This window comes from Saccopteryx bilineata, chromosome 1, assembly GCF_036850765.1.
Source record: "Saccopteryx bilineata isolate mSacBil1 chromosome 1, mSacBil1_pri_phased_curated, whole genome shotgun sequence".
Lineage (NCBI taxonomy): Eukaryota > Metazoa > Chordata > Mammalia > Chiroptera > Emballonuridae > Saccopteryx > Saccopteryx bilineata.
In genome coordinates, this window is record NC_089490.1 from 133,835,191 (window position 1) to 133,847,631 (window position 12,441).

The window sequence follows — 12,441 nt, forward strand, 5'->3', positions numbered from 1 at the left end:
TCTTTTTCTGCACCTTTCTAGTTTCTAGGTAGCATCCCATTATTACTTTCAACATCTTTCAAATTATTTCTTAATATTATTAAATTTTGAAAATTGTTAATACATGCATTAAATATAGAAGGTTACATAGTAAAAAAGGCTCCTTTCCACCCAGCTGTCCTTCCCAAAGGCATCCAGTAATGACCAATTTCTTAACACAAACAAGCACAGGTGTATGAGTATTTTTTAAGTGAAAGGAGAGGAAATAGAGAGGTAGACTCCTGAATGCATCCCAACCGGGATTCACCCAGCAACCCCATCTGGGGATGATGCTTGATTTACCAAGCTATTTTTAGCACCTGAAGCTGATGCACTTGGACCAACTGAGCTATCTTCATTGCCAGGGACTGATGCTCAAACCAATCAAGCCACTGGCTGTGGGAGGGGAAAATGGTCACTTCTCATGTGTGCCCTGACTGGGGATCAAACCTGGGACATCCACACTCTGGGCGGACATTCTACCACTGAGAAAAGTGGCCAGGGACTGAATATTCTTTTTTGAAACACAAATAATAGTATTTCATATACAGTTCTGCATCTTGCTCTTTTTTACTTAATATCTATCTTTGCAATCTTTCCAGAGCAGAACATACATAGAACTGCCTCATTCTTCATTATGTTTTGCTTTTAAAATGAGAACATGAATTTCTAAACAACATTTCTACTTCTGTGGTCACTGACTCCCTTTCCTCTCACTAAAAACAAAAGCATAGCCTGACCAGGTGGTGGCGCAGTAGATAGAGCGTCAGACTGGGATGCCGAGGACCCAGGTTCGAGACCCCAAGGTCGCCAGCTTGAGCACGGACTCATCTGGTTTGAGCAAAAGCTCACCAGCTTGGACCCAAGGTCACTGGCTCAAACAAGGGGTTACTCAGTCTGCTGAAGGCCCAAGGTTAAGGCACATATGAGAGAGCAGTCAATGAACAACTAAGATGTTGCAATGTGCAACAAAAAGCTAATGATTGATGCTTCTCATCTCTCTGTTTCTGTCTGTCTATCCCTCTCTCTGTCTCTGTAAAAAAAAAAAAAAAAAAAAAAAAAAAAAAAAAAAAAAAAAAAAAAGGTATAAAAATGTAATGTCAGTGGCCAAAACCTGCATAATTGAGGAAGAGTACCTTCTCTTCTTGAATCCTTTCCTCGATCCTTTTCGAGGCCATTTCGTGGGCCTTGAAGAGGGCAATTGTGCTGGTTTCCTCTGGGTCTAAGATGTTTCCATTGTCATCTCGCACGACCAGATCTAACCCAAGCATTCTAGAAAGAAACCAGTGGTCAGCTGTCTTCAATACAAGCAGACTCTGTACTGAAGATTCCTCGTCAACACACCCAGAGCATTCACAGTGAGTAAGTGTGGGTGCCAGACAAGTCAAAAAGAGCTCATTGCCTCCTCTCTTTTCACTGTCTCCTTCCCACATCACCACCATGTTAGGAAACTTACGATCATATTAACCAAACTCATATAATAATATGCAAAATAATCTGGTCCATGGAACTTCACCAGGACAGGCAAAATTGCCACTGATTTTGACCAATGACTCTTTCCCTGAGTCTTCTGTTGTTTAACATAGAAATTATCAAAGACCAATGCACAAATATCAGGGGCTTGCCCTGCTCTTCAAGGTCCTGGCTTGGGGGACAGAACCAATTCAAGGCTATCTTAAAGATTAGGTCAGTGAAGTAAGTCCTGGCTGTTTCAGTGAATGGGCTTTGGTGTCAATCAGATCAGGATTTGAATCCTGGCTTTCATACTTGCTAGCAAGTGACTCTGGGTAATTTAGTTAATTCTGCAAAGCTCTGATTTCTTTATCTATAAATATTCTCCACCCTTCAGATTTCTTGGGAGAATGTAAGGAGCTAATAATGTGTGTAAAGCATGAAAAACAGTAGCATTGAGTGTATAGCATCTGCTCAATGCATTTTAGCTTTTTTGAAGCATCTGGCAAAATAAAAACACGTGTGTGTGTGTGTGTGTGTGTGTGTGTGTTAAGATGTAACTCTGAGTGATGCACAGAAGTTAGAGCTACACGGTCTATGGTCTATGCACGGCGCAATCCCCAGCAGGGCTTACACGCCCAATGTGTACACAGAAGTAGAAGAAATGTTCCCTTGGTTCCAAGAAGTGGGGGACTGTGGAGGAAATGGGATATTGCTATCAGAATGCCCAGTGGACAGCTTAGGCACTGGTAGTTTGGGAACAGGAGTGTTCAGGCAAGTGAGTACAGGGGTTACAGTGACATGTGCCGCATCTGTGGGGAGAAAGCAAAAATTCCTAATTTTCCTCCTCTGTGTTTTATAGCATCTCCACCAACTGATTTAATCTGGCAGGTTCCTCTCCATGGCAGCCAGACCATAGGCCAACCTGTCTCATGAGCAGGGGTCTTGGTGGCTGCTCAGACCTGGATCATTGATGTGCTCACAGAGTGGCTTCCAGGGCTGGAATGGGAAGGCAGGCAGGCTCTGCTGTTTGTGGGATGTTAGCATCCTATGCCAGAGATCAGTCCCCCAACCAATGCCCCAAAATACAGAGGCAGCATAAGTGCAAGGGTGCAGCTGCCTTATCCCATGTCTGCTGGTTTTTAAGAGTCCCCCAGCACTACGTGACTGGCAATGTCACCCCTGTAGTTCTAGTCCCAGGAATGAAGAAGGAAGAGGGTGGGAACTGTTAGTTATCAACCCTAAGAAAGGAGCATTAGACATGGAATTGAAAATTCTTGTGTTCAAGTTAAGCTTTCCCATTTACTATCTTTGTGACTTGGAAGCAAATCATTATGCTCACTTGGTCTGTTTCTTTAATCATAAAATGGAAATAGCAGCTACTTCTTAGAGTATATGTCAAGTGTACACAGGAGAGATTTCATTAATAATGGTTCAATCTAAACCTTGTATGCTATGATGTTTACCCTAGCAATTTCTGAATCCAGCTGTCAAAGTCTACAACATGTAAACGAGTAAGACAATGAGCTGTACTTGAACAGATCTCTAAAGCATTTCCAAGACCCATGAGGTTGAAGACGAAGGGCAAAAGGAAGCACACCAAATAACATATACACCAGCTGAAATTTAGCAAACGAGACTAAGCATAAGCAATCATTCATAAAAACAAAATGAAGAACCAACCCAGCCTTTTCAAAAGAGCTGGTCAGCACAGATGAACCTTAGGTCACCATGAATGTTGATGAACTCACTGAATTTTTCATTTTTTAAAAGATAGTAATATCTAGAAGCTACATGCCTGCCTGAGTTGATCAGGCAATTACTGAAGTGATTAACTCTTTAGAAGTTACTGGAGACCCTGGCCAGGTAGTTCAATGGATAAAGTGTCGACCCAGAGAGCCAGAGGTCACAGGTCTGACCCCCAGTCAGGGGACAAATGAGAAGCAATCAGTGAGTACACAACTGAATGGAACAACTAAGTAAAATGAGTTGACTCTTCTCTTTCTCTATCTCTCTCTCCCTCCCTCCTCTTCCTTTCACTCTCTTTTTCTCTCTCTCAAAACAATGGATAAATTAAAAAGAAAAAGAAACTATTGGAAACATAATCAACAGGCTAAAAGCATGCTTTATGGTTCTGGAAAATCTGGTTTTCATATATTGTACACTTCCATTTAGGGGAAAATGGAGAGAGATGGAGTCTGATACTGATTTAAAATCCAATTTTAAAATATAAATTGAGACACTCCCAGGTCTGCAAATATGTTGGCTCCAGTCCGTTCAGTTTGTCGGCAGTGGAGTTACTTCGGTCCCAGCCCATCTTCCCGCTCCTCCTTCCTCTCCCTGGGAGCGGGGGCCCAGCACAGGGTCTGGCCTAGAAGGAACAATATCTTTTTTTTTTTTTTAAGCAAAATTATATGTTTTCCAAGGCCAAAAGAAAGCAGTAATCATTATTGTTTGGCAACTCCAAGGTCAAAAGCTCCAGGTGAGCTATGTCCTCAGCATGAATGTGTCCATCTTCTTCCAAGTTCTCAATGAAAAGTCATCCCTGATTTACCTGTTCCCATGATCGATTTTGGCTGTGACCTTCTTCTTGAGCTCGGCCAGTTCGTCCTTGGGGAGCGTTCCAGACAGGATTTGGGACCGCCACTCGATCAGGCTGTACGTCATCTGTTGCAGCCGGCGGAACAGTGTGATCCTGTTGTTCTGGGATGTGAAAGTGAGGGGGGAAAGAAGTCAAAAACAAAGAAACAGAAAGGTGTGATAGAGGAGGAAACACCTTTTTTTTTTTTTTTTAGGAAACACCTTTTGACTTGATTCTTTATAAGGTGTTAGTCAACCAATTACTTGTGCCATACATTATATGAGCCATTTCTACTCCCTCCCTATTAGAAACAAGAAAATGTAGGATCAACGGTTGGTCCTAACTCATGAAATCATGCAGCTGAAGATTCTGAGCATGTTACTCTTCTGCTTGAAACCCTCCAGGGATTTCCATGGTCTGCCCAATATGATAGATCACACTGTAAATCCCTTCCTATCTTGGCTCCTGCCCCCAGTCCCATCTGTGTTTTACACCAATCTGTACTGCCAAAATCTACGCTCCTCCCATGCAAAGCTCTGTACATTGCTCCGGAGTACTCAAGACCCTTTCCTGTGCTACTGCTTCTACTTGGACACACTTTTGTCCTCTCCCTCTGAAGGTATGCCGATGCTCACCCCTCACTTACACACCATACCCTCTGCCAACTGCTAATTCTTACTTTTTCGGCCTCCACTTCAAAGTCAGAAGTCTCATCCTCAAAGCCCTAACTCTGTCCCTCTCCCAGCTCTTGGAATTAACTCCTGTCCTGGTCTCAGAACCCCAGCCTTGGCTGGTCTGTCTTGCTTTTTGCTTAAGTGGTAAGTCCTACAGGGCAAGGAGCGGCTCACTTCTGCGTCCCTAGAAGGTGGCACAGAGCAGGCGCTCTTGGAAAGGTATTGCAGGAGTGAATTACGCATGGAAAAAGAACTGTAACTTCAGAGATAATGGGTAATGAAAAATAAAATGCAAAATGTTATTTAAAAATTCCCGTAAAACTGTTAGGCCATCCAGAAAATTGTTAGATCTAGAGTAATTCAACCATCATCCCAGACTTCAGTAAGAACTTCCTATAACTGAACTAAATCAACTTATGACCAACTATTTTGTGCTTCAATCATTTTAAGAGTCAAATACTTGATGTCCGAGTCTTATGTCCTTGGTTTTATCTTAATGACTGATTGACTCATTATATTAAAAAAGTCAAGAGCGTGTACTATGTGCTAGAAATAAAATTCATGCCACACTGTAGAGGGGGAAAGACAGATAAATAAGTAAACTACAGTGTGTCCGTAAAGTCATGGTGCACTTTTGACCGGTCACAGGAAAGCAACAAAAGATGATAGAAATGTGAAATCTGCACCAAATAAAAGGAAAACTCTCCCAGTTTCATACATTCTCAGTGCAGTTCGATGTGGGCTCACGCACAGATTTTTTAGGGCTCCTTAGGTAGCTATCCCGTATAGCCTCTACAGACTCGTCACTGACTGATGGCCTACCAGAACGGGGTTTCTCCACCAAACTGCTGGTTTCCTTCAACTGCTTATCCCACCAAGTAATGTTATTCGTATGTGGTGGCGCTTCGTTATAAACACGCTGATATTCACATTGCACTTTGGTCACAGATTCGAATTTAGCAAGCCACAGAACACACTGAACTTTCCTCTGTTCCGTCCACATCTCTACTGGCATGGCTGTGGGCTGCTCAGCTGTATACACGGTGTTACGTCATCATCTGCGCATGCGCACATGCTGCCACATCATCCTACAGAAACTGGGAGGGTTTTCTTTTTATTTGGTGCAGATTTCACATTTCTATCATCTTTTTTTGCTTTCCTGTGACCGGTCAAAAGTGCATCATAACTTTACGGACACACTGTGTGTGTGTGTGTGTGTGTGTGTGTGTGTGTGTGTGTGTGTTACATATATAATATATAATGTGTGTATACACACAAGATAATTTCGGACTATGAAAAGTGCAAGAAGCATCATGATAAGTGAAATAAGTCAGACGTAAACGGCTAAGAACCATATGATCCCACTCATATGTGGGATAAAAAACAGAACCAACAAACAAATAAACAAAACAAACCAACTCAAAGACACACAAAACAGCATGGTGGTGACCACAGGGAAAGTGGGTTGGGGGGAGGATAAAGAGGGTAAAGGGGGTCATATAGATGGTGACGGAGGAGGCTAGATTTTGGGTGTAAACACACAACACCATATACAGATGATGTACTATAGCATTGTGCACCAGAAACTTACATAATGTTATTAACCAATGCCATTTCAATAAACTACAGTAAATGTAAAAAGGTACAAGAAGGAAAATGACCAAATAGAGCTATATAATAGGCTGCGCATGAGGAAAGGGGGCTACTTCAGATAGAGGGGTCAGGAAACACTGTTTTGTGCATCACATTTGAAATATGTGTTTTAAATAAAAACCTGTACAATTATAGATACCTCTTGTATGTACTGTAAGGCCACTTCTCTATTACTTACAGATTAAAGTCTTGATGTTTATATAACCATATACTTCTAAATGATAGAAAATACTATCTACCATAAACACAATGACAACACACAGACACACACACACACGTTCTGTAGTGCCGTTCTTCCACCATGGCCCCAGGGACAGATTGCTGCAAAGTAGCCACTAGGATCGGGACTGAATGCATGGAAGAAGCTCTGCAGAAAGAGTGGCTGTGGAGAGAGGAGGCCTCTGCTAGAAGTGCGGACAGTGGGAGGCGGCAGTGAGATGAGCAGAGCGTGATAAAGGCCTGGAAAGAAATACAAAGTTTCCCAAGAACATGGGAAAGAAAGAGACAGGAAGCCAAGACTGCTTAAAAATGTGAAATTCCCTACATTTTAGGCTTCTAGCATTTTCTCTGTCATATCAAGTAGGGTTTCGAAAAGCATAAAAATGAGACTTTTAAATTCCATTTTTAATAAACAAAGGTAAAAACCCTGTTTTTGCACTGGCTGGTTGGCTCAGTGGTAGAGCATCAGACCAGCATGTGGATGTACCAGGTTTGATTCCTAGTCAGGGCACACAGGAGAAGCGACCATCTGCTTCTCTTCTCCTCCCTCTCCCCCTTCTCTTTCTCTCTCTCTATTCCTCTCCTGCAGCCATGGCTTGATTGAAGTGAGTTGGCCTGGGGTGCTGAGGATGGCTCTATGACCTCCACCTCAGGCACTAAGAAGAGCTCAGTTGCTGAGCAATGGCACAACACCCCAGATGGGCAGAGCATTGCCACCTAGTGGGCTTGTTGGGTGGATCCGGTGCATGTCAGGGTGCATGCGGGAGTTTGTCTCTGCCTCCCCTCCTCTCACTGAATAAAAAAAATAATTAAATAAAATTAAAAAAAAAACCTCTGCCTTTTTCACTCAATCTTGTTTAAAAATATTTCCATCGCCTAATATCCAAAATATACAAAGAACTCATAAAACTCAACAACAAACAAACAAACAATCCAATAAAAAAATGGGAAGAGGATATGAACAGATACTTCTCCCAGGAAGAAATACAAATGGCCAACAGATATATGAAAAGATGCTCATCTTCTTTAGCTATTAGAGAAATGCAAATCAAAACTGCAATGAGATACCACCTCACAACTGTTTGATTAGCTATTATTAACAAGACAGGTAATAGCAAATGTTGGAGAGGCTGTGGAGAAAAAGGAACCCTCATACACTGTTGGTGGGAATGTAAAGTAGTACAACCATTATGGAAGAAAGTATGGTGGTTCCTCAAAAAACTGAAAATAGAACTACCTTATGACCCAGCAATCCCTCTACTGGGTATATACCCCAAAAACTCAGAAACATTGATACGTAAAGACACATGCAGCCCCATGTTTATTGCAGCATTGTTCACCGTGGCCAAGACATGGAAACAACCAAAAAGCCCGTCAATAGATGACTGGATAAAGAAGATGTGGCACATATACACTATGGAATACTACTCAGCCATAAGAAATGATGACGTCAGATCATTTACAGCAAAATGGTGGGATTTTGATAACATGATACGAAGCGAAATAAGTAAATCAGAAAAAACCAGGAACTGCATTATTCCATACGTAGGTGGGACATAAAAGTGAAACTAAGCCTGACCTGTGGTGGCGCAGTGGGATAAAGCATCGAGCTGGAACACTGAAGTTGCCAGTTCAAAACCTTGGGCTTGCCTGGTCAAGGCACATATGGGAGTTGATGCTTCCTGCTCCTCCCCCTTCTCTCTCTCTCCCCTCTCTCTAAAAATCAATAAATAAAATATTTTAAAAAGTGAAACTAAGAGACATTGATAAGAGTGTGGTGGTTACGGAGGGGAGGGGGGAAAGGGAGAGGGAAAGGGGGAGGGGCACAAAGAAAACTAGATAGAAGGTGACAGAGGACAATCTGACTTTGGGTGATGGGTATGCAACATAATTGAACAACAAGATAACCTGGACTTGTTATCTTTGAATATATGTATCCTGATTTATTGATGTCGCCCCATTAAAAAAATAAAATTATTTAAAAAAAAGAAAGAAAAACATAATTCATTTTTCTATTGAATTTTAGCTTCAAAAACTGTAAAAAAAAAAAAAAGTTTCCATCTTATTGCCTTTCAAACTGGAAAACAGCCCCATAAAATTTGCTTTTCAAAGCTGCTGGGCAGAAAAGGCTTTTCTGTCTATTCCTAGTTAGGTTTTTAAAAAAATGTTTTCTCATTTTAATTAAGCTATTAGGTCTCGTAATATGGTCAAGATAGGGCTCAGAGACCCAGGGGAGCCTCTGTGAGAGCCAGCTCTTTGGGACACATGCTCATAAGTTCTTGGTCTCGATTGTATTAAACATCATCCAAGGCAATTTAATTGCTGCCTGTCCATGTCAGCCTTGTTTGCCAAGTTCTCCCAAAAGAAGGATGAAGGAAGTTATTCTTCTCCGATTCACTATGCCAAATTAATTCTGAATAGACAAGCTGGAACACAGCAAAAGGAAGTAATTTCCCTACTTACTTTAAGGACATGGATTTTGTTGCCACATTCCTAAGATTGTTCTGAGTAGACTGTGCTGTGCCATAGCTGGCCCCTGACCCTTTATGAAGTGCTAGGGCAGCAAAGAAGGGAAGGGGGAGAAAATTAGGCACCCCACAAGACCGTGAGCCAAGGACCTATGAACCCTGCACAGTCCAAGTTGCCGCTGTGGACAGAGCTTCTCTAGCGGTTCGTGTCCCCACTAAGCTCAGTCCTTTTTGCACTGCCAGCCACTGTCACAACATTTAGGAGGGCAGGACATTTATTTAATAATTTCTCCGATCCTCTCCGCAAAAGTCAGCACAATCCTGGGACACAGGAGGGATGCAAAAACAAATTCAAGCAGCTCACATGTAAAATACAACTCCGGTTTCAATTTGAGGACCCGCTCTGCCAAACAGAAGTATCGACTACTTTCTTCTACCAGATGTATGTTCCTGGACAGCACTCCTGCATTTGTTTTGAGCTTCACTCTCTTTCTCCCCTAGAGCTCTCCAAGGTCTTTCTTTTACATGTCGATTCTGGATGTCTACCTAGCTTATCTTTTCATAAAACACAAGTTGTAGGTATAAAATAAAGTCAGAAGAAGAAACAGCTTTGCCAACCATGATGGCAAGAATACAGAAGTCAGCCATGAAGTTTTTTAGAGAGTCTGGGGGTCAGTTGTCAGTGTGACAATAGCATCGCCTCCTCGGGTATCAGAAACCAGGATTCAATTTTTTACTTTACCAAAACATACAGATCACAGTCACCAGCCATCTTTGTTCCTCCACCTGTCCCTCTGCAGAACACTTGCTCACTATTTCCTCTGTTCACCAGCCTTTTCTCCTCCATGTGGATTTTGTGGTTTAGAGTCAAAAGTACTTAACTAGAACGTATGGGGGCCTGATTTCTATCTTTAATTCCATCAGTAACTTGCTAAGTGGCTGGGGAAATGATTCTCTCTGGGAAACAGCCATCTGTACAATAAAGGGGCTGGCACTAAGACCCGTTTTCAAGGAGAAGCGTCTCCAAGTTTAAGACTGAGAGGTCTCTGACTCTGAGCATCTCACTGCTGACATCCCTCCTGACCCCCGCTGGCACAACATCCAATTTCACCTGCACAGAGCTCTATGCAATCAACCTCATGTCTTTTCTGAGTGTCTGTTAACCTCTGGGGCCCAGAACGGTGTCTCGGTTTTTGTGTTCTCAGGCTGGGATGACTCTTCCTCCAGGAAGAAGGGGAGAGCGTGGCCCCTCTCCCACGTCTGCTATCCATTCCCATGCCTTTCTTCTCGGCCACCAAAAGGCTTTGCCTGACTAGCAAGGGCTTGATTTTTAAAGAAAATGTTACGGTGAACGATAATTTTTGTCTTTGGAAATGGTACAAGAAATCCTGAAAGCCAGGCATGAAAGTTGGAGAAAAACACAACTAGAAAAAACACCCAAAGCTCCACTCTGCCCTGTCCCAATTCCTGCCTAGGATTTTGTGACCCTCCTGACAGCACTCTGGAGCGGGGCTTGTAACACACAGGTTAAATGCCCTGATAACGGGACGAAGTCGTCCATGGGAACTTTCTGTCCTTGGGAATAAGCAATTAGACACAGGCTTCAAATCAGGAGACCACCCTAATTACACTTCTGGGCCTGCGTCCCAGCAGCCAGTAATAACCCCCAGTTCAAAAAGATTAGACTTGAGCAGGTTTAACCTGCCTGGGAACACAGTGATGAAAAGAAAGGGTGATTCATTGTGTGGGTGAGTGTCCCCTGCCCCCCATTACAGGCACTTCTGCTCCAGAGGTCACAGAACTGCAGGCCGGCACAGGCTGTATTTTGCTGGTACATTTTAAATGAAAGGAGATCAGTCCTTGGCACGAACTACATTTTAGCAATTTTATTTGCTTAATTCAACAATAGGCATAAACTACCTTCTATCATTGGGCTCTTCTAGTGTCCCTTTGCCCTAAGGAGATGGGATTAGATTCAGGCTCCCAATCTCATATGGACAAAATGGCCCACCTGCCCAAAGCTCACCAAACCATTTATTTCTCCAACTGGAAAATGGGAACTAGCATGGAGCTAAATCTCAGGGTGAGATGTTTTAGAGTATGATTATGGCCATTCAAAACATTTCAGAATTTCTAGGAGAGTCCCTCTTTCAAAAATTCTTGTCCCATAGATATAAGAGTGCAGTGGTTACCAAGGGGAGGGGAAAGGAGGGAGGAGGGGCATGAAGAGAAACAAATATAGGGTGACGGAGGATGATTTGACTTTGGGTGATGGGTATACAACATAATCGACTGTCCAAATGATGTGGAAATGTTTTCTCCAAATCTATGTACTCTGGTTGACCAATGTCACCCTGTTAAATTTAATTGTCTAAATAAAGAAAAGAAAAAGAAAAAGTATTAAAAAATACCTCACTAAGAATTCATATGGGCTTCATGTTGAAATGACATTATTTTGGATACACTGGGCTAAATAAAAACATTAAAATTAAAAAAATTCTTGTCCCAATGTCCCACAAAATAAACTGTAAGCTGTCAGTTTTAAAGACCTGGTTTTTAATTGAGAAAATTTTACGAGGCAGGCCAAAAATCTGTGCATATGCAGAAAGTTTAACTGGATTGATACTGAAAAGGTAAACTTAGGTATAATACCAGTCCATCATGTCTAAAGGCACAGATGCCGCCTGACCTGTGGTGGCGCAGTGGATAAAGCGTCGTCAAACTGGAAATGCTGAGGTCGCCGGTTCGAAACCCTGGGCTTGCCTGGTCAAGGCACATATGGGAGTTGATGCTTCCAGCTCCACCCCCTTCTCTCTCTTTGTCTCTCTCTCCTCTCTCTCTGTCTCTCACCCTCTCTCTCTCCTCTCTAAAAATGAATAAATAAATAAATAAATTTAAAAAAATAACAAAAAAGAAAAAATTAAGGCACAGATGCCTGCCCTTCTGGCTGCAGGAACTCACATGAGGCAGGGAGGTGCTGCCACCAAAGAAAGAAGCAAAGTTCAGCTCATTGGATCTACTTTCCAAGGCCAGGGAAACCCAAACAATCCCAAGAGGCAGAATTGGACTGCATACTTCAAACCATCCACCTAGACTAGTTATGTCCCTTTCGGGCTGGAAGGAAGCCCACTTCCTCAGTGTCAAACTGGAGGGCTCACCTTACCCGTCTCCAGGGCAGAATTCCACAGTGCCACCTAGCTCTCTCAACACATGTCACTAATCAGTTCTTCCATGAGCCAGTGCTGTGAGGGGGACAATCAGGGGCAGTCACATTTTAAAGACTGTGCCACACTATCCTGGGAGTTGCACAGAGATTATTCTATTGAATTCTTAGAGCAAATTTGCAAGACATATGCAATATATAATTATGACACGA

The 12,441-nt window shown here is 42.5% G+C and overlaps 1 protein-coding gene across 2 annotated transcripts in view; it reads right to left on the reverse strand.

The window, feature by feature from the left end:
* The window catches only part of DOCK5 (dedicator of cytokinesis 5), a 215,146-nt gene that overhangs the window by 124,311 nt on the left and 78,394 nt on the right, over window positions 1–12,441 (reverse strand). For both annotated transcript variants that reach the window (XM_066267244.1, XM_066267235.1), the window contains exons 6-7: window positions 4,025–4,173; window positions 1,155–1,290 (exon numbers count right to left, since the gene is read on the reverse strand). In XM_066267244.1, the coding sequence (XP_066123341.1) occupies window positions 1,155–1,290; window positions 4,025–4,173 (285 nt within the window). The remainder of the gene's footprint in view (window positions 1–1,154; window positions 1,291–4,024; window positions 4,174–12,441) is intronic.